This window comes from Euprymna scolopes, chromosome 26, assembly GCF_053919585.1.
Source record: "Euprymna scolopes isolate OS-2025 chromosome 26, ASM5391958v1, whole genome shotgun sequence".
Lineage (NCBI taxonomy): Eukaryota > Metazoa > Mollusca > Cephalopoda > Sepiida > Sepiolidae > Euprymna > Euprymna scolopes.
Window position 1 is genome coordinate 89,123,000 of NC_136507.1, and position 23,398 is coordinate 89,146,397.

At 33.5% G+C, this 23,398-nt stretch overlaps 1 protein-coding gene across 4 annotated transcripts in view; it reads left to right on the top strand.

Annotated features, from left to right (window-relative positions):
• Positions 1 to 23,398, top strand: part of LOC145248252 (putative E3 ubiquitin-protein ligase HERC1) — a 335,131-nt gene that overhangs the window by 55,773 nt on the left and 255,960 nt on the right. For all 4 annotated transcript variants that reach the window (XM_080110122.1, XM_080110124.1, XM_080110123.1 and 1 more), the window contains exons 2-6: positions 1,342 to 2,279; positions 7,169 to 7,267; positions 10,251 to 10,442; positions 15,563 to 15,794; positions 20,840 to 20,919. In XM_080110122.1, the coding sequence (XP_079966248.1) occupies positions 1,356 to 2,279; positions 7,169 to 7,267; positions 10,251 to 10,442; positions 15,563 to 15,794; positions 20,840 to 20,919 (1,527 nt within the window). In that variant the 5' untranslated portion in view covers positions 1,342 to 1,355. The remainder of the gene's footprint in view (positions 1 to 1,341; positions 2,280 to 7,168; positions 7,268 to 10,250; positions 10,443 to 15,562; positions 15,795 to 20,839; positions 20,920 to 23,398) is intronic.

The window sequence follows — 23,398 nt, forward strand, 5'->3', positions numbered from 1 at the left end:
AAGTATTCATGTCAGTTAAAAATATGTGAAAATAGGGAGAAAATGGGGGGGGGGGCAGGAATAGAAGGTCCAGAGTTAATGAAGACTTACTCAATGATAAATCCAAAAAGTGAAAGAAATTTTGTAGAAACAAATAGTCAGAAGTTCAAATTCAGCGGAACGGGCAAGTGAGTTGTAGAGTAAAAAGAATTGGAAAAGAAATTCAATTTATCTTGAAGGAATATAAAATTCCTCTTGTTGTTGCGGAGAAAACCCAAAAACTGGAAGGTTTAAATTCAGTCACTTAAATGTACCAACTGATCTGCTCCCATCATTGGTCAGGCATGAAATTTCACGCTGACTATTTGTTTTTAAAAAAATTTCCTTTGCTTTTTGGATTTATCCAGTGAGTCTTCATGAACTTTGGACCTTCTATACTCGGTTTGTTTTTTCCCCATTTTCACATGTTTTTAACTGACATGAACACTTTTTTTGCAATTTATGATTAACCATCATAAAGTGCTCTTTCATTTAATGCCATAATCAGCATATTTTAACCCTGTTTTAATAATAATTTGCTAATTTCTTTCTTTCCCTTGAAGAGAAGAATGGCATTCTTTGAAACTCCACGGAATAAGGATTTTTTGAAAATTGTTTTTGGGGTATTTCTGTCAATAGAAATTTACTTTTAAATTTTAATTTACAGCCTTGATTTCTTTTCCTTTTGACAAGCTCTACTGCCTATTGTGTTTGTATTGATATTTATTTTTTTTTTATTTCGTTGGGATTAATATATTAATCTTTTTTTTTTTTTTTTTTTTTACAAGGGTGTCACCACTTATCAAGGCCCAGAGGCCACTCGAGGATAAGGGTTAATAGGTATACATTAGTCATTGTGATTTTAGCATAGTAAACAGTGGGAATTTTGAAACTTGGATTACTTAGGGGGACGATTCAAATAGAACTTGTTCACATTGGACTTTTTCTTTTTTTTTTTTTTTCATAGGTATCAACTCATTATCAAGGCCAAGAGGCCACTCAAGGATAAGGGTTAAAGAGTGTACAGTAGAAATTGGACAATATAATAATCATTAGTAATGAAAATTTGTTAAATTTGATAACTTATATGGAACGGCTCATCAAGAACTTATTTACGTTAGACTTGAAGACAACCATATTGTAGTCAGCCGGAAAGCAGGAAAATGGAAGACAATTCCACAGGCGTGCAGTTCTAATAAAAAAATAAAATATCTACATTAGGTTGAAGTTTACACTTGCTTGTATTGGGTAAACATTTCATTCCCATTGCCTGATTGAGATATATGTAATTTTTATATTTTTATTTATTTTTATTTTTTTCAGAAAGTCTATCTAAGATGAGTAGGAGACAACATATTAAGCTGAAATACATTGAGCACTTTAACACTAGTTGGGCAGCCGAAGATTGTGAATCTGTGGCATCTTCCGACCGGCTGGATGAGCTCTACGAACGCTTGTTCAGCAACAAAGAGATATGTTGTCAGTTTCCACAGGTTGTTCATCTAAAAACTCCAATATTACCAGATTTTGAGCATGAGCCTCCTTCTGCCGGTGAACAAGAACATTATCTCAATGCGCTGCTCGGCTGCCAGAAGGTCCTGGCCGAAACGGTCTGTCTGACGTCTCCGTTTGCAAAATTGTTACAAAAAAGACTTGCCGTCTTGCAGCGGATTTATTTTGCAATATCTAGTAAATATCATGACCAGAATAAGACAAATCTAGAAGAACCTTGCTTAGATGCGGACAAATCGAGCGACGATGCCAAGTTTGCCGGAGACAAAACCAAGTGCGGGTCTGAAGTTCTCATTGAAATGGGCATTAAGACTGGGTTAAGTTTACTCTTCTCACTGTTGAGACAAAACTGGATACTCGCTCCCCAGATTGGTAATGTCTGTCTGTGCGATGACGTCTTCAGAACTGCTCTTGATGTTGTTACCAAGCTGCCACCATTGTCATTGGCCAACGAGATGAAGGTGACACCCCTCGGTATGGAAACACTGAACCAGGTGACAATGTTTCTGCGCAATACAATAGGGCCTTCTTCGAGTGCAAACTTGGTTGGTCAGCAGCTGGCTGCTGAACTCATGTTGGCATTAGCTGCCCAAAGGGGTTCGCTGCGCTACCTTCTCGAATGGGTTGAAATTGCCCTACAAGCTTATGCAGCATCAATGAAAGCCGAAGGTGATTCACAGCCAAAGCGATCAACGAAAATCCGGTATGAATTCTTTATGGATATCATTCAGCAAATGGTGCAATCCGTGGTAAGTTATTAATCTTTATATTTTGTCAATATTTAACGTATATTTCTTGTTAAACCGTCTTTTTCCTCCAATTTTAAAGCGTAAATTATTTTTTTTTTCTTTTCTAATTTTTACTACCAAGTTTTGGTGTTTAGACATAAAAAAAGTAAACATATTTTTCTTTTATTTTGAAATAACATCTTGAGTGTCTGCAAAGTGTATGTGCAACAAAATGAAAATCTTCATAATAAACGTTAAATTCCATAATTTCTTAGAAAACTGAAAGTTAAAAAAAAATTATATGTTCTTTCATTAGGCTTATTACTAATCCATTATTTTAAGAATATTTGTTGCCGAAACCTCTCTCTACTTTAAAGTTTAAAATATATATGTACATATATATATATATATATATATAGCTTTAAAAATTTTTACAAGTTTTTTTTTTTTTTTTTTTTTTTTTTTTTTACACAGGAATTACCACTGACCAAGGCCTGGAGGCCACTCGAGGATAAGGGTTAATGTGTATACATTAGTCAATGTGATTATAGCGTAGTAAACAGGTAGTGGAATTTTTGTAAGTTGGATTACTTAGGGGGATGATTCATCAAGAACTAGTTTACATTGGACTTGAAGACAATCAAATTGTAATCAGTTGGAAAGCAGACCAACGGAAGAGAGTTCTCAGAGATCAAGGGGCCCACTACCTACCTGGGGTTAACACTTGAACTCTATATGAAATACAGATATTCGAATGTTCCATTACTGAGTTTCTCCCCCGATTAACTATTTTCATATGTTGTAGTATACCTTATTTTTGGTCTCTTGGTCTTACTGGATTCCAGGACAAGAATTTTTCTTGTCTGGTGGAGTATCCAGCTTCATGCTATTACTTGAGGTAACATCAGTTGGAGAAGGTGCATCATTTCTCGTACAAGCTAATGTAAGTTAGCCATAGTGAGGAGATTTTATTTGGGCAGCGAATACTTCATGTGATTTTGAATATTTGGTCAGGGTTTACTTTCATGGAAAAGCATTCTTGTGCGAGGTTGTCCTATACTGAGAGACCTTAGACACTCAAGGATAGTGTCAAGTTCTCCCATCTTGAGGGTCCTGGATATGACCTTAAACTATATCCAGTGGTGAGGCCCCAGCTTGTGGGCTTTTGGGAGTGTGGAGCTACCCTTTAATTGCCATTGCTCCCAGGTCCACTCTGACCCGGAGTGGTAGTACCTGTTAGGGTTCCAACTATGGGTTAAATAGAAACCGACTTGAAAACAACAAATATATTCTATTAAAAAATTTTTCTTCAAAATCTTTGGATTCGGCATTAAATAACCTGAAAAGGGTTGATATGCTGTAAAACAAAAACAACCAACCAACCCCATCTTGAGTGTCTGGAATGGTATGTGCAATGAAATGAAAATCTCTTTAATAATAAACATAAAACTTCCATAATTTCTAAGAAAACTGACAGTTTAAAAAAAAAAAAATTCTGTGTTATTCTTTAATCCTACTACTAACTCTGAGGTTGGGTGGCAAGACACCTCTCCTCACCCAAACTCAAATAAAAAGTTTTAAATAATAATTAAAAAAAAAAGATTTAGCTAAATCAAAAAATTGTTACATGCTGTTCAAATGCTATCTAGTTAGAAATAAGTGATCATTTTATATTGAATTTATTATATGTTGAACAGATCCCCCCCTTTAAATTCCAACTAGTTTTGATAGTTACACGTAATTACCCCCTCCCCCCCCCCAAAAAAAAGCTCAGTTTTTGGGGGGGATAAAATAGCATAGGGTCCTAACATGAAATAATGTTACCTAACTAGTCTTCTGTGAGACCCAACTCGCAGCAAATCTTTTAAAATAAAACACAAATATAAATGTTAACTTCTTAGCCAGTATAGTTCTCTTTTCATTCTAAGCCAATACGTCCAGCCTGTTCTGGTGTCTTATTTTGGTCTTGTTCATGTCAGCATATCATGAGTGATATTGGCCATATTCTCACAGTGGATTAGTACTCGACCGCATCTGTGATAAGATGGAATGTACAAGTTGCTGAGTGTCCATTGCTAATGTTGATGAAGTACGTGGGATGAGAGGACATAAGCAGTCAGTCAATGATGTGATTTTCTCAAAAATTGCTCGAGAACTGGGTAATGGCAAAGATACAAATATAATAGTCTAATAGTTAGAAACATCATTAATGCTCTGAACCCCGTCTGGCATTAATTGAAATGAATGCCTCTCATCTTAGGGGAGGCTCCATGTTTTGACAAACTTCTGAATCTGACCTTTACTTCTGATCTGAAATGGAACATGTACATCAAATCTGTTGCCAAGGTCACTACAAAAATGGTGGGATCATTCTACCGCTTCAGTAGATATCTCACTGCCGATGCAATTCTCTACCTGTATAAGAGTCAAGTACGTCCAAAGATGGAGTACTGTTGCCAAATCTGGGCAGGAGCTGTTGGAAGCACCTTATCCTGTCTTAGCAGATTCAAAATAGACTCTGTAGCCTTGTCGGGGATGCCCTTTTCTCTTTCTCACAGAAGAAACTTGCAAGCCTGTCTCTGCTTTATCGTTATTTTCATGGCAAGTGCTTGTCTGAGCTCCAATCTATGGTCCCCCCCTTGCCAAACTTTCACAAAAAACACTCGTCTAGCTGAAACCACTATCAATAATTTCCCCCTCTCTTTATCGGTGCCTAAATCTAAATGTAAATTCTATGAACAAAGCTTTTTTCTTAGAGCTGCACGCCTGTGGAACTCTGTTTCCCTGTTTTCCAGCTGACCACAATGTGACTGTCTTCAAGTCCAATGTAAACAAGTTCTTGATGAGCCGTTCCCTTAAGTAATCCAATTTACCCAATTTCTACTACTAACAATTACTACGAAATTGTCCCTTTGACTACCGTACACTCATTAACCCTTATCCTCGAGTGGCCTCTGAGCCTTGATAAGTGCGGACTCCTTTGAAAAAAAAATCATATTAACATAAAAAGAAATAGTACTTATGCAAAATAAAGGCCGTGCTATTGTAAAAATTTTCTGGGCAGTTTTCATAAAGCATCTGGAAAATGCAAAACAAAAGTTTTATTATTTTTGTGCCAATACTAACCAGTTTTTTCAATAAAAATTTCTTTTTTTTTTGTTACTGGGAAGATAATTCAATGAATACTTAATTGAAAAGCAGAAAATAGTTTTTTTGTTATGAAGAAAATACAATGTATAATTATTAGAAATTTTTTACAAAACTTAAAAATTAAACTTCAAATCAAGGTAAATATTTTTTTTATAATAAATCAATAATAACAAATAAATGTTAAGCTGAAACGCTCACTAAGGCAGACATGCCGTGGTTTTTCTCTGCTGAAGATCAGCTCTGAAGTAACAGGTGGCATGCTACAAGAGTAGTTCCAAAAATAAGGCCTCCTTTCTTTTTTTACTCCAAAAGTTCAAGAACTATGAAGACGGGAGTAATACCATTAAAACGGGTTACCTTTTTTGCTCTAGAATTTATTTTTCTACATAGTCACCACCATTCTAAAAGCACTTTTTGCCAGAAATTCAATGACGCATCTCTACTTCTGATGCACGTCCATGACAGGGATTGCTTTCTTACAGTCTCATATCGTCAATATCTGCAACAGAGAGATGAAACTTTCAAATAATGAATGCATAAGTTTAATCATCATAACAATGTTCAGTTGAAATAAAAAATAGAGGGCCTTACTTTTGGAATGTCCCTTTTACATTATCCATGGCTAACGAAACAAGAGCATGCTACCCTCATGGAGTAAATAAACAGTTCTATTTGAAATTCCATGCAGATTTTTTTTTTTAAATATATAAAAAAAAGATTGTATCTTATCACTGTTTAGGGGAATAACTCATGTACTAACAAAAAAAAAATGAAAGCTTAAATAGGATTATATATCTTACATTAATAAAATGTATTAGTCAGTCAAATGCTAACATTGGTCTTGTTTGTGTTACGTTTATATTGTTTATGGTGTATCCACATAATTATTAATGCATTTGTGAAAGTATACGATATGTATCTTTTATTTGCTTTTATTATTTACTGTGATATTTTATATGTGCTTATTGGTCCCCCGACAAAGGAGGGATAGGACCTAGTAATTCACTCCTGTCAGTTCGTCTGTTTGCACTTTTCTCAATAACCACGCCTTAAATTAAAAAAAAAAATTATGCACAAACATTAATCATGGTAAAAGTAAATTTTTGTCAGACCAGATTTTCCAGGATAACTCTGGTTGCTCCCCTAGGGGGCATTATGGGGGTAAAATTGCCCCCAAATTGTTTATCAATTTGTTTGTTTGCACTTTTCTCAATAACCACGTCTCGCATTAAAAAAAAAAAAAAAAAAAATTTTGCACAAACATTAATCATGGTGAAAGTAAATTTTTACCAGACCAGATTTTCCAGGATAACTCTGGTTGCTCCTCTAGGGGGCATTATGGGGGTAAAATTGCCCCCAAATTGTTTATCAATTCGTTTGTTTGCACTTTTCTCAATAACCACATCTTAGATTTTTTTTAAAATTATGCACAAACATTAATCATGGTGAAAGTAAATTTTTGCCAGACCAGAATTTCCAGGATAACTCTGGTTGCTCCTCTAGGGGGCATTACGGGGGTAAAATTGCGCCCAAATTGTTTATCAATTTGTTTTTTTGCACTTTTCTCAATAACCACGTCTCGGATTTAAAAAAAAAAATTTGCACAAACATCAGTCATAGTTTACAGCAGCTGATGGACAAGTTTTCTTTTTACAATTATATATTTATTAAATTTATATATTTATTAAATTTATGTATTTATTAAATTTATGTATTTATTAAATTTATGTATTTATTAAATTTATATATTTTCTTAACAGGGAGGAACCGATAAATTTCTCACAGTAAAGAAGAAACCTGTAAAAGATGAAGAAGGATTTATCTCTCTTTATGATGCAGCTATGTACCTGATGGAACAGGTAAGGGAATCTAATATTTGTCATCTATTATATAAAAACATAGCCTCCTAACAAAATCAGACCTAGTTTAGTCATAAAGAAAATACATTTTAATCGAACAGATATTATATATTTGGGATAATGCCAATGAAGAACATATAAACTTTGTGGGTCTTTGGTTTATAGTTTTGGACTTTTAGCTGAACATATAAGCTTACAGATAATTGCCCTGTCATATCAAAGAACTTACATTTTCTATGCATTTTCTGGTTTGAATTAATATTCTGGTGCTTATACAGTATGGGGCACAAGTAAAAAAATTTTCATAAACTTACCTATTAGGTAAAAATAAGTATTCTCGCCAAAAATTAGGAAACATTATTCAGTAAAACTTTATACTCTTATATATTTTTCTTTTGTGTGTATTAATATTCATATTAAAAATCCTTTTTTCTATTTATTTTAAAAGAAAATACAACTTTGTTATATATGGGTCGTGGACTTGCATTCACTAACAAAAGATCTAGCTAATTTGCATGTTCTTCTAACATTCATTTTAATTAATTCTCTATTAGTTTTTTCAGTTTTCTTAAGGGATGATTATCTTCAGTTAACTATTACATGTAATTATATTCATGCAGATATTCTACATGATTTATACTTGAGTAATATCTGCATAAAATGTTTATAGTAAACACAAACCTCTTTCTATATATATATTATATATACATATATATTTTTGTTTAAAACATTTTGCCTACCAAATTCCTAGAGTTTTTGGTCTACAGACATGAAACTTTGTGTATAAGGTACTCGAACCCATGCGAAACTTTATATTTAGGTTTAAGCCAGGGAAAATTGATACAAAAGTGTGAAAATAAAAAAATAAAATTTGCCAGGTAAAGATTGAATAACGGCATTATGAATATGCATGCATAACGTAATAGCTATTGGTTCATGTTTTAATTTTTAGTCTTACAGCAAACCTGTCTTCATAGCTCGGTCATTAACGACAGAGGCAAAAATAAATCTAAATGCTTTGGTTTTGATTCTCGGTGGTGGCGCACAAGTTTAACTTTTTAAAGCGAAAATGTGTGTATGTATATTTTTATGTCTCGCAAAAGCTTTCGACACAGGCCACGGATTTTCATCAAAGGTTCGGGGTTAAAGCCTACTTTCCTACTAAAACTTTTTTTTTCTTTTACACCTCCAAACACCCAGCCAACGTTTTGATCACCCCCCCCCCAACACACACACCGACAAACACCTGGGCCACGCCGGGTAGCTCCCACTAGTCTATATATATAAAAGCGAAAATGTGTGTATGTTTGTATGTCTCGCAAAAACTTTTGACGGATTTTCGCCACATAGATATCATTTTAAAGCTCGAACCTTCGCCCAACAAATATCGAAAAATTGGCCAAAAACATTAATTCCTTCACCCTAAAATCACCAGTTTTGTACAGGGAGGGTGTAGCAAAAAATCCTTCCTTCATTTTGCCTTTTCCACGACTACTGCGACCATGACGTCATGTTTGACCTAGAAAATGTTTATGTTAGTTTAACGTGCTGGTTTTTTAAACGTTTCATTTTGTCATTTCTCTTTGGCGTATGCGTAACGCGTCAAGCTTTTTTTTTTCTGCCTTAGCCTTGAGGCTTTGGGTTCAAGCCCACTTTCCGACCAACTCTTTTTTTTTTTTTTTTTTTACACCTCAATTTAGTTTCCCCCCCCCCTCTCCCCACCACCCCTACACACACAACGTTGTTATCTTAAGATTGCACATTTTTTTTTCTGATTTTTTTTTTTTCACTGTTTTTTGTTTTGGTTTTTCCAATTTTTTTAACAGAGTTATTACTTCCCCGCCCCCTATACACACCTACAAACACCCGGGCAATGCTGGGTACTCCCCGCTAGTATAATAATAAATATGAAATGCTGGGCTCCCTGCGAGTCAAAAATTAGTCAGCTTTTGTATTTAGCCGATCTGCCATTCATTTTTGCTTGGCTAAATTACAGACTTACTTATCTCCCCTTGTTTTACAGGATCTCAGATTTTATCAATGGCTGATTGATCAAATGTGAAAATGATTTTTACTAGCAGGAACACCTGACGTTGCTCGGGATTGAATAAAGATCAACAAAAGTTTCATACTCTCATTTTTATTGTCATCAAAATTGGTGAAATCGTTCATTTTTAAATCAAAACGATTGAGTGCCTGTTCTAGTTAAAGACCCATCGTGGTGCACTGGGAGGAAGCTTTATGTGCTTCTCCACAGTTACTTAGTCTACAATACATTGTAGTTTAACTTGCACTGTATAGAACCTATTGTTGATTTTATAAATTTATTTTTTATATATAATGGTTTAAATTAAAGTTTAAAATGCAAAAGTCAAGTATCATGGTACAATTGTGCTTTAAAGAGAAACATTCATTTTGAGCGTGCCCCTGTCATATCAAAGAACCTACTGTTGATTTTATATGTTGGGTCTTTTGGCTTGTATGGTAATAAAACTTCTCAAATACACTTTTAATGTTAGGCTGTATAAGGTGTTAACTTTGGTCAAAATCTCCTGTTCTTTCTTTCATTGGATTATTCGATTATTGATACTTATTGAAGACATTCCAATACAAAATCTCTCTAAAAACGTTGCCAGACACATAAAATACCTTTATGTGCCTGGCAATACCTTTTACTTGTGTGAAAGTCCATAAAAATCAGCTAGCCATTTTCGAGTCCATCAGAAACGAACTCACACACACAAAGTTTGTTTTATACAATAGTCAAGATTCTGCTTACTCATTTTTCCGAATTTTTGATGAAGATACAATGCAATTTTCATCTGTGCTGTATAATGCAAATTTTTGAATTTGAAACCGATTTTTGCACAAATTTTTTTTTTTTTTTTAAGAAATCCTGAATATAATTTGACCAAGTAGTGGTTAAAAAAATGTTTCTCAATTTTTATCTTTTAATTTCTTTGTTTTGCTTTCATTTTTGCAGGTCTACCATTTAGCCGTTCATTATGCTAGCACTTGCATGAGTCCAGATGAGAATCGAAACACTTCGTCAGTGATGGGGGGTGTCTGTGAGGTATATGTCTGGGGGAGTAACAGCAGTCATCAACTGGGTGAAGGAAGCCAAGAAAAGGTCACAACCCCTAAACTCACTACTGTATTCGGAGACTGTCAACAGGTACGTTTTTTTTTTTATACTCTTTTTCACCTCAAACAAAGCAGATTACCACTGGCTTCCTGACTTAAAATGTACCAAGCATTGATGTTGATTTTTTTTCTTTCCTTTTACAAAATGTAATCATGCACTGCAAAGTCAAAAACAAAACCAATAATTTTCCTCTACAAAACAATCAAACCAAACACCATAATTGAAGATGTAAAGAATTTGAAGCATAAAACCTTTTTTTCAAATTTCTGGCCGTAAAAAAAACAACAAAACCAAATTAAGTGAATGATGATTATGAATTTAGGACATAAGATTTGGTAATGTGGGCTATATTTAGTTAGATTTAGGTGGGGCTTATTTAGACTTGCATTTATAATGAAAATTTTAAAGAAAATGTACGTTTTTATGATGTACATACTCATCATGGAATAAAGATAGCATATTCCAAAAATTATGTAATTTGATTAAGTCGTTTTATTTTTGTTTTTTTAAATAAAAAAAAATCAAATTTTATGACGTGCATGATGCAAGAAACCAATTGCCGTATTTAATTGAATTCAAAATTCATCACTGGTTACCTCCCCCATAATCTCTCCAAAAGCAACCGCTTATCAATGGTTGCCAAAAATACTTAATCGTGAAAAATCGTAAAATTTGATTTTCTTAAATAAAAAAAAAAATACTTCATCAATTTTTGTGATTTTTTGGAATATAACATCTTCATGCCGTGACAAGTAAGTATACCTAAAATTTTTATTTTATTTTTGTTTTCCTAAATAAGAGCAAATTTAAATAAACATTTAGTTTTATGCATAAAATGGGGTGGAAGCCCGTTGTGAAAATTCCGATTTTTGTGAAATTTGAATAAGTATTCAACATCAATTCATAAATGTTTCTGGAATTTTAGTTTCTGTGAGTTAATTTAAATGATTTTTAACAGTCATAAGATTGACATAACCTCAGATTTGCATTAAATTGTATTCAGTCATTAGACAGCAATTGAACAAAATTTTCTGAATTGGAATTAAGATCCCTTAAGTGTAAGCCCTAAATTTTAGATATTTTCTAGCATCAAATTCACGTAATGAATTACATCAAAATTGGAATAAGGATTCTAAACATAGATTCAGTAGCATTATCTCTTGATTTTAATAGTGGAATATATATAAAAACTAGTTTAATATACTATTATATAAAAGGAAGTTTGTGTGTGTCTGTGTATGCACGTGTGGCTGGATTGATTTTTATGAAATTTTACACAAATATGCTTTATTACTTAGTATATACATAATTTTATTTATGTATATTACTTGGTATATACATAATTTTATTTATGTATATTACTTAGTATATACAAAATTTTTATTTATGTATATTACTTAGTATATATATAATTTTATTTATGTATATTACTTAGTATATACATAATTTTATTTATGCATATTACTTAGTACATACATAATTTTATTTATCAATATTACTTAGTATATACATAATTTTATTTATGTATATTACTTAGTATATACATAATTTTATTTATGCATATTACTGAGTATATACATAATTTTATTTATCTATATTACTTAGTATATACATAATTTTATTTATATATATTACTTAGTATATACATAATTTTATTTATGTATATTACTTAGTATATACATAATTTTATTTATGTATATTACTTAGTATATACATAATTTTATTTATGCATATTACTTAGTACATACATAATTTTATTTATCTATATTACTTAGTATATACATAATTTTATTTATCAATATTACTTAGTATATACATAATTTTATTTATGTATATTACTGAGTATATACATAATTTTATTTATATATATTACTTAGTATATACATAATTTTATTTATATATATTACTTAGTATATACATAATTTTATTTATCTATATTAGTATATACATCATTTTATTTCTTAATATTACTTAGTATATACATAATTTTATTTATGTATATTACTTAGTATATACATAATTTTATTTATGTTTATTACTTAGTATATACATGATTTTATTTATCTATATTACTTAGTATATACATAATTTTGTTTATCAATATTACTTAGTATATACATAATTTTATTTATCAATATTACTTAGTATATACATAATTTTATTTATGTATATTACTTAGTATATACATAATTTTATTTATGTATATTACTTAGTATATACATAATTTTATTTATGTATATTACTTAGTATATACATAATTTTATTTATGTATATTACTTAGTATACTCAGTATGCTTAGGTTTTGTATCACAATGTGTACAATAAGTATCGATAATCAAAAAAATCCGATGAAAGGAATGGGCGATTTTGACCAAAATTAACACCTTATACAGCCTCACATCACAAGTTCATTTGAAAAGTTTTATTACCACACAAGCTATCTATAAACTTCTTTGACCATATGTAAACAGCAAAAATGCTTCAAATGCTAGCGCGTCTCTACAGTGGACACACGCCAACCGTGACCACTTATTGCTGGGTTTCTACATACCATTATCACACAATGTTACATACTAAGTGATTTATTTGCTTAATGGGTTCACCTCAGGAATGGTATCCGGCCTATAAAAATCTTGCTTCAGTTAAGGAAATGACTTATAAAGAAACCTGACCAGATATATGTTTGGAAGTCAAGCCAGTAAAATGGTTGGATCATTCCACTGCTCCAAAAGGTATCTCACTCCTAACACAATCCTCTACTTGTATAGGAGCCAAACACGTTTGTTGATACGTCTGAGGAGCTGCTGCTAAGAATACCCTTTCTTGCCTTGATGCTTTCAAAGTCTGGTGGGCAAAGCCCTCTTCTCCATCCAGCTTCCTCTTTCTCACTCACAGAAGAGACATAGTGAGTTTATCTCTGCTCTATCATTATTTCATATTAGGTACTTAACTGAGCTCCACCTCATCAAACATCACAGTTGACACTCATCTGGTTATAACAACTGCTAACAATTTCCCTTATCCTGATACCTCTGTTCAGTCTCGAAAGACAAAGGATAGCACTGTAGGGGCAGCTGTGTGTGTGATTGTTAGGTTTACCCCAATCACCACCTCTTCTGAATCGGCACTGTTTGAATCCAGTGGCAAGGAGAAGTCCAGGACGACTGGAAACAATGTTGAGATGAACAAGAGCACATACAACACCTGGAAGTCTCAAATGGTCATCCATTTAGTACTGAGCAGGGTCAACGTTGCTTAACTTGGTGATCCAGTGGAAGCCGGTGTGTTAACATAATTATCTATCTATGCATAAAACTAAATGTAAATTCTATGAGCAAAGTGCTGTGGGGTTGCTTCCCAGCTTACTATAACATGGCTGTTTTCAAGTCTAATTTAAGCAAGTTCCTGTTGAGCCATCCTCTCAAATCAACAAACACTACCCAAATTCCACCATTACTGATAATCACAGTGTTGTCTTACTGGCTAACTGACACTCATTAACCCTTATCCTTAAGTGACCTTCAGGCCTTGATAAGCAGTGCCCCCCCTCTCTTTCTAGTTAAAAAAAAAAAAATCTAAAAACCGTGTAGCACATGCTAGCATGTAACCTGAATGTTAAACTGAATATTATTATGATTATGATGATATTTTAAGTCATTTACTTTTATTTTTTTTTAAATTTTGTCCATGTTAATGCTCCTGATTAATTTTTAGTATAAAAAATTTCCTTGTTAAGACATGGAGGAACACACTTGCTAAAATGAATATTACTATTACAGTGCTTGAAAAGGCCTTGAATTTTGAGCTTTGTATTGAAAAGGCCTTATATGGAAATATAGAAAATATCTTGAAAAGGGTTTGAAAATCGTGTTTTTTATATTCGGTAAAAATTTGTGTTGGAATATTAAAAATAAAATCGAAAAAATACTATTAAAATATTTTTAATGGTGAATGCTCTAACGAACTGCAAGCACTTGTGTCCCCATGAAGTGAACACCCTCGACAGACCCGACAGGCTGCAAAATCCCACCAGCACACTGTAGAGATCCCTAGATGTAAAAGATCTTTCTACCCAGTAGTTTCTTCCCCAGAACCGCTAGACTTTGGAATTTCATTCTAGGTCCCTGCTTCCCCAACTGTACTGACGTGCAAAAGTTCAAATGCAACGTGAACAGACATCTTGCTGCCCAAATCCCTACATAGTGCCCCAGTAGTTGTTGCCCCTGATAGTAGCCCCCTACACCAAAGTGGCAATGTGCCTTGTTTGGGGTGAAAATGTAATAAAAAAAAATAAATAAAATAAAAAATAAAATCAAATTAAATAAATTTTTCTGAAATCACGTCATACTATTTCTGGTATTTTTGAAAAAAGAGTTATGTCCCTTTATCATGAAACTATCCAATGTTATCCGTATACTTTATGGATGTAATTGAAGTGAAATTCAAAATTGAAATAAATACTATTAAAATTGTTTTGAATATTAATTATTTTTTTTTTTTGCTTATTATATCATTCTTTATATATCAACTTTTGTTTGTAAACTTGAATTTTGTCTGGAGAAGACCTTAAAAATGAACATTAAAAATCTGTATGAACCCTGTATCATCATTTCTAGTGGGAGGAGGGGCTTTGCCTGGTCATAAAATATGCTTAAATATGATATTTTAATTTTTCCAGATTTCGTATATATTATTATAGAGTCGTGATTTCAAAAGTAAAAAAAAAAGTATTTGGCTGCCATCAGCTAGAATCAAAACCGAAAGCAAAACTGTAGCATTCAAAGCTGGTGACGTTACCACTGTACCAACGTGACAACGCATTAAACTGATTAAAAATAAACTAAGATGAATGTACAAAATGTATAACGATTTTTTTCAATTCTGGCCCCTTTTTGACTCTTAAAAACTATTTTAAGCAGCTCGGACCCATAACCCTAACTAACCCTAACCAAGACCCATGAAAGAACGGTTCATAAAAACTCCAATAAATTGAGACACCTAGTGTCGCTCTATGACTTTTAGTTTTGGAAGATATAGTTTTAAAATATGGAGACAGACAGACATAGTGAGTTTTATAAATTAGATGATGATGATGATGGTGGTGGTGGTGGTATTTGAAGTGATTTACTTATGTTTGTCTTTTTTCTTAGATTGAAGCTGGGCAGTTCTGTACATTTGTGGTTCAAAATGATGGCTCAGTCGCAGCCTGTGGAAAAGGCAGTTATGGCAGACTCGGACTGGGAGATTCAAGCAATCAAGCTGTCCCTAAAAAATTGACATTTGATCCCAAATGCCAAATTAAAAAGATTTCGTCTTCTAAAGGATCCGATGGACATACGTTAGCCGTATCAACAGACGGACAAGTTTTCAGTTGGGGTGATGGTAAGACACCTTCATTTTTACTTTCATTTCAATTTTCTTTTCTTTAAGAAATCGCTCCAAAGAAAGGCATGAAGCCACTTGATGTAAGAAGCTAAAAAGATACTACTTTTAAGTAAAAAACAAATCAACGATAAATGTGGGACGAATAGATTTGAACCTAGAAAACAGCAATTCCTTTCTCTTCTGTCAGACACATCACCCATTGAAAATAAGGACTGAAGGACAAAATAAGTGAGTTATGTGGCTATCAAAGTTCGCTTTCTGTTCTGCTTAATTTCATAATTTTATCTTGAACTAAATTATTTATTAATGGACCCGTAGTGCAACGGATAAAATGCTGAGTAATAATCAGTTGCCTTTAAAAGGTATTATTTCTATTATTAACCTGAAAAATCCTTGAAAATATGGAACCCTTCTTTGCAAGTCTTGGCAATACCCTCAATGTATCTGTTCCAATTCCTGTTCCCTGTGAACGTTAAGTCAAGAAGTTTGAACACACTACTTTCAGGTAGTGTATTATTATTAATTTGACTATTAGTGGTTGAGAAGGTTTCTTATAATCTATATATATAAAAGCGAAAATGGCTGTATATATGTATGTGTGTTTGTATGTCTGCTAAAAACTTTCGACAGACAGAACAAAAATTGACAAACTTGCTATCATATTGAAGCGCCATCCTTCGCCCAAAGAATATTGAAAAATTGGCCAAAAACGTTAATTTTTTCACCCTGAAATCAGCAATTTTCTACAGGGGAGGGGGAGAATCAACAAAAACCGTCTTCTCATGACGAGATCGGTTCTATGCATGCGTCAGATGACGGCATGACCTGATTTAGTTTAAATAGTTGAAGAACTGACTAAATTTCATTTACATCGTGTTAGCTCAGTTGGTTAGAGCGTTGGTTCATTATCTAAACGTTTTGGGTTCGCATCGTGGTGTGGGATGTCTATTCTTTTTTTTTTTTTTGATTTTTTAAATTTAAATATTGAAGCAGTGTTATTTAAGCCATTTTTCACGTAACGTTCGTTTTTCTGGGTTTTTCTTTTTACTTCGCTTATCCTTAGGTTTTCATTAACACCCCCGACCGACCACACACACCCAAAAACACCTGGGTACCCACCGATTTTTTAAATTTTAATATCGAAACAGGCTTATTTAAGCCATTTTTCACATGGTTTTTTTTTTTTTTTTCAGAAGTTTTAGCGTTCATTTTTCTGTTTTCTTTTTTGTTTTTGTTTTTTCGATTTTTACATTTAACAGCGTTCGTTTGCCACAGAAACAAAATAGGAAGAGAAAAATGATTATCAACGAACTACTGTACCGTAATAATCATTATTTTTTAAATTCTTTGCACATCCATGTTTTTTATTTATATTTATTTCTTTTTACATAGGCATCACCACTTATCAAGGCCCAGAGGCCACTTGAGGATAAGGGTTAAAGAGTGTACAGTAGTCAATCGGACAATATAGTAATTGTTGTCTATAATATAAATCTCACCTGTCTGTTTAAATGTATGTATGTACATTTGTATGTCTGCCTAAAACTTTCAATAGGTGACGAATTTTCAGCAAATCAGTATTGTTTTGAAGCACGACCCTACATATCTGTATGGAGAGAGTGGGGTCAGGTGTAGTTTTGATGAATTTTGAGATGAATCTTATTACGCTTTCGTACATTTTTTCTCCATCGACTTAGTCGGATTTGGACCTTAGAATTCACCCTCATCTGTTCGTTCCCCAAATTCTGATTAAATTTTTCTGAAATTTTGCATGAAGTTACAATTACTCAAGGAAGGAAATGTGAGATCCTCGGATTTTTGATAAAAGTTTTGGTTGCGTCCCCAGAGGGTCAAAAGGTGTCAAAATGGCCAAAAATAGCACTTTTCGGGACATAGAATCTTTTTACTGAAAATTACCCAAAAGCAAGACCATATGGATATACATCTGGAAACGTAATATTTGACTATGGGAAAATTCTGGTTGCATCCCCATGGGGTCAAAATGGCAAAAAGAGCCATTTCCCGAACATAGAATCATTTTCGATTATTAGATTTTGCTGAAAATGACCCAAAAGCAAGACCACATGAATATATATCTGGAAACGTAATATTTGACCCTGGGAAAATTCCAGGATGTTTTAAAGGTGAAAAACACTTTTTGGGACTAATTTTTATTTTTCTCCTAAAATTCATACTTGTCTAAATAGGGGTTTTCAATGGTACCGAATTTTAAAAAATTAAGGCATTGTTTATCATGAAACGGTGTCATTTGGCTGTTTTAGCCCAATGTTTTGCCTAAGACTGAGGGTTTAAATGGGCAAAAAATAGGTAACTGTTCTAAGACTGATTTTGGCTAACAGTACAAGGGAAGTCTTGTAGACTCAATTTTACAAATATTGATTATATATTCGTAGATTGAACTTTAATACATGCGATTGGTTGTATGCTTGTGTACCGCAAGCCTGGCACACTAGGAATTTTTTTAAATCTTCTCACTGATGAACTTAACGACTTGTCTGTTAGTATGGTATTGTTGGTGGGTTGATTTCAATTTTAATCAGCTTCTTGCAAACAATGTGGCACTAATAGAATGCCTTAATGGATCTCAATAATTTCTTCAACACTCAAATTATACCACTCAAATTGAAGATGGTATAGTGTACTTAATTCTTGATACAGAACTTTCTTCTTCACCAGCATCGTGGCTGCCCGGTCCATTTAGTGATCACTTTGTGTATGTTTGATAACTTCATATCTATTTTGATTCAGTTACTTCATATAGATAAAATAAAAAATAAAAATAACATGTGACCCCCCCCCCCAAAAAAAAAAGTTTAACATCTGGAAACGTATTAAAAAATAATTTTTTAAATAAAACAATTATACTGAAGCAATACCTTGTCGTGATTATAGGGCTTTTCCTAAAGTTGTTTTTTACTTTTTATTCAAAAACATGACAAAGGTAACTGTTGGGCAATCATATAGTTTTTGGCTTGTTTCAAGAGGTACTGGACATTTTCTCAATTTTTAGGTTGGCTTTATCTAACATGGAAAGTAGAAAGTGGCTCTTGGGCTTTTGGTGGCCTCATAACTCTTGCTTCTCTTATTTTATTCATTAGTCCTCACATTCCGTCAGGAATGTTTCTGACAAAATGGGAAAATTGCTGTTTTCTGGGTTGGAATCTATCCATATAACATTTATTGTTGGCTAGTTTTTTAACTCTAAGTGGCATTTTTTTTTTTCTGTTTTAGTTCTTTATTTTAAGTGGCTTCATGCCTTGTTTGAAGCGATTTGCATAAAAAAAATTGTTTTCATTATTGCATTTTTAGTTATAGACTCTAAAAAATTGTCCCTTAGATCAATAAGTTCTAGATATGACCTTAAACTACATCTGATGGTGAGGCCCCAGCTTGTGGGCTTTTGGGAGTGGAGCCACCCTTTAATTGCCATTGCTCCCAGGTCCACTCTGACCCAGAGTGGTAGTACCTGTTAGGGTCCAAACTGTGAGTTAAATAGAAACCGAATTGAAAAAAACAAATATAATCTAGTAAAAAATTTTTCTTTAAAATCACCGGATTTGGCATTAAATAACCTGAAAAGGGGTTTCCCCCACTCTATATCTGTGCCTAAATCAAAACGCGGATTCCATGAACAAGGCTTCTTTCTTAGAACTGCACGCCTGTGGAACTCTGTTTCGTCTGCCTGCTTCCCACCGGACTACAACTTGGATGTCTTCAAGTCCAACGTTAACAAATTCCTAATGCACCACCCCCTTAAGTAAACACTTCATCAAATCTCCACACTAACGTAATGTACTTGCAATAACCCTTATCCCTGAGTGGCTTCTGATCACTGTGTAAAAAAAAAAAAAGGGTTGATATGCCATAAAACAAAAACGACCAACCTTAGATCAATAGGACACAAGATGCCAACAAAACATTATTTAGTTTGGTATGATTGATTATACTTTACAAATACCCATGTGCTACATTAAAAGCTTTTTGATAATAAAAAAAAAATGTATTTTAGACATATACTCAAATTGTATATTTTAATTTTTACTTATTTTTATTCCCCTTCTCCCTTAAATTATGCTAAATCATGATGTTAGTATCTTTATAAAGTTAGGCAAGTTTATATGTACAAGATTCACTCCTAGACTAAATAAACGATCATTATACATTTTGGAACACAGCTGCTAGGCATAAGAGTCCAAATGTGGGCTATATTTATTTTGCTTTAGTTTCGTGCAAAGTAAAAAGTTTGAAGCTCTTTGTGAAAATTCAGACAGTTTTGATTTTTAAGAAATTTCAACAAAAAATATTGTACATCAGATAATATTTCCGAACTTTGAGTTTCTTTGGAATACAGTGTTCTTGTTTCACAAGTCGTGAACACATTTGAACATTAAATATCTCAAAAACTATTAAGGATATTAAAAGCATGCCGAAATAAATATATATATATATATATATATATATATATATAATCATTAATATTCAAGTTGAACTTGATTAATTTAGCTTTAAAATCATGTCACTTTCATTTAATATACATAGTTCAGTAGATAGAAAGTCTTAAAAATTGTCTAAGACTTCTGGAACACCTTGTATTTTAAAGGGTTTTTGGAGGGCATGATTTTAAAAATTTAATTTCACAGATTTGCATTGAATTCCATCCATCATTAGTAGGGACTATGACAACAGAATATTCTTATCATTGTTTTGACTCTCGAGTATATATCCGACACAGTTAATTAACCGAAAACCACATCACTCTATATAAAAGCATATAAGATATCAATGGATACACACTCGAGAGTTCAAAAAATGAAAAGAATATTCTGTTGTCCTAGACCTATTCATTAGACACCAATCAAGCATGATTTCAATTTATTTTCATGGCCCCTTAAGTTTAACCCCTTAAGTTTTGACAATTTCTACAATCAAAATCATGTAATGAATGGATATTCTAGTTAATCTAATATTAATACCTTTTTTTTTTTCTTTTTTTTTTTTTTTTTTTTTTTTTTTTTAAACAGGTGATTATGGTAAACTTGGTCATGGAAACACATCGTCTCAAAAATATCCTAAGTTGATCCCAGGGCCTTTGAATGGAAAGGTAAGTTATTTTTGCTTTCTAATCTCTATCGGGTGATTGTTTCTGTGGCAACGATGTTCACCTTGGCCCGGTTGAGCTCATCTAAGCTTCAATCTATGGTTCTCCACCTGCAAAAATTTCACAAAAAACACTTGTCTAGCTTCAACGACTACGAACAGTTTCCCTCATTCTCTATGTGTGCCTTAAATCTGAATGCAAATGTTATAAATAGAGCTTCTTTCCTAGAACTGCTTGCCTGTGGAACTCGATTCCGTTTTCCAGCTGACTACAATATGGTCGTCTTTAAGTCTCATGTAAGGAAGTTCTTGTTGATCCGCCCTCCTAAATAATCCATTTCTACCACTAACTTACTTGGCTTTTTTAGCTGGGAGTAAAGTTTAATATCTGTTCTGATACTACACTTCACCTGACCTCAATCAATGGAGGAGAAATCGTTCTAGATGGAGATAATTTTTATTCCTATCCAGGGTGCCCCTTTTTGAGGAGCTGAATTTTTCCCACATTGTGTCTAACTCCGCCCTTGTGGAGAGGCAATAGGAACTATTAAGTCACTGTTGGCTCAGTGACTACCATACACTCATTAACCCTTATCCTCAAGTGGCCTTTGAGCCTTGATAAGTAGTGATTCTCATTAGAAAAAAATAAAGAAAAAAGCTAAATTCTTCCATGGTCTGAACTATGGTGGCCTTTGCAGAATAGTCTTAAGACAAGGTCACACAGGATTTCTTAGCAATTATGATTCCATGATCAAATGCTGATAACCTGTGGACTAGAGAGCTCAGCCAAATCCTATTTAATGGTTGTCCAGATACTTAACTTAATGATACTTAAGTTAGCCATGCATGTGCTAGTGCATCAACCACTATTTTTTCTCTATTAGATAAGGTCCAAAAAAAAAGTTGCCAATCTTATAGGTTTCACACTATCAATCAAGCTCCAACCTCTGTCCCATCACTGCAATGTTGTATCACTGTCTGCTTTACAAATAGTTTAATGGACTGTGCTATGAGAAACTAATTGCACTGCTACTCCCATCAACATGCACACACTTGACAAACCCGTCTAGCAGCAAAATCCCACCTTTTCACTGTAATGATCTCTAGATGCCCAAAATCCTTCTACACTAATAGCTTCTTCCCTCGGACTGATAGACTTTGAAATTTCTTCCCTGTTTACTGCTTCCCTGACTGTAGTAACATGTAGAAGTTTAATTGTAATGTGAACAGACATCTCGCTCATCTCCTTACATAGTTGCCTATAGATATATTTTTTTTTAACCCAAGGGTCACCACTTATCCAGGCCCAGAGGCCACTCGTGGATAAGGGTTATTGAGTGTACAGTAGTCAATGGAATAATTTCTTAGTAATCGTTAGTAGTAGAAATTTGGTAAATTGGATTATTTTAATGGAACAGTTAATCAAGAATTTGTTTATATTGGACTTGAAGACAACCAAATTATAGTCAGCTGGAAAACAGACTAACGGAAGAGAGTTCCGCAGGCGTGCAGTTCATGGAATCTACGTTTCGGTTTCAGCACAGATAAAGAGTGGGGAAAATTATTGACCGTGGTTTCAGCTAGCTGGGTGTTTTCGTGAAAAATTGGCAAGTGTAGGGGGCATAGATTGGAGCTCAGACGAGCACTTGCCATGGAAATAACAATAAAGCAGAGGCAGGCTCACAGCGTTTCTTCTGTGGGAAAGAGGTTGCAGGGAAGAGAAGAGGGCATCCCCCACTAAGCTACGAAGTCTATTTTGAACTCTGTCAAGGCAGGATAAGCTGCTTCTATCATCGTTGGACGTCACAGAAAATAACTCCTTACGTCCAAGATGCAATATACCTTGTTTTGGGGTGAACAAGAGAAAAAAACAAAAGCTGTTGGTAGGATTATGTTGAGAATTTCTTTTCCGTCTTAGCAACATGCTGCTTGTCCTTTGGTTGAATCTGTGAGATAGGAGGAGAGACAAATGAGACGAGAAGTGCTGGGATGAGGGTAATACGTGGAAAGGTATGCATTTTTAGAATCTGATTTATTTTTGTTTTTAGTTACAAAGATTAGATAATTTTTTGAATTGTTGCACTGCTAAGCTTGGACATCCAAAAAGCAGCATCTTAGCAGAGGCGGAAAGTATAAAGTTTTGTGTGTGAAATGCTACTAACCCTATCTGGGTTTAACCGGTGTTCTCCGAAGGAGGAGGTTCCATAGGAATATAAAGTTCACAAGCGGTCCCCAATCACCTGTATACTTCTGTTAGGAGTAATGACGACATTAGGCTTTTGCAACTCTTGCAGGAAGGTGTCTACGTTCTCTTACATACAGCGGCTGGAATTCCCAAATTGGTCACCCATTTTAGTATGATACAGTCATCATAACAATGCAATTTGCAATCCCTTTGATCCATTCAGGTTGAATAAAAAATAGGAGGCATTACTTTTGGAACACCTCATATATATATATATATATATATATATATATATATA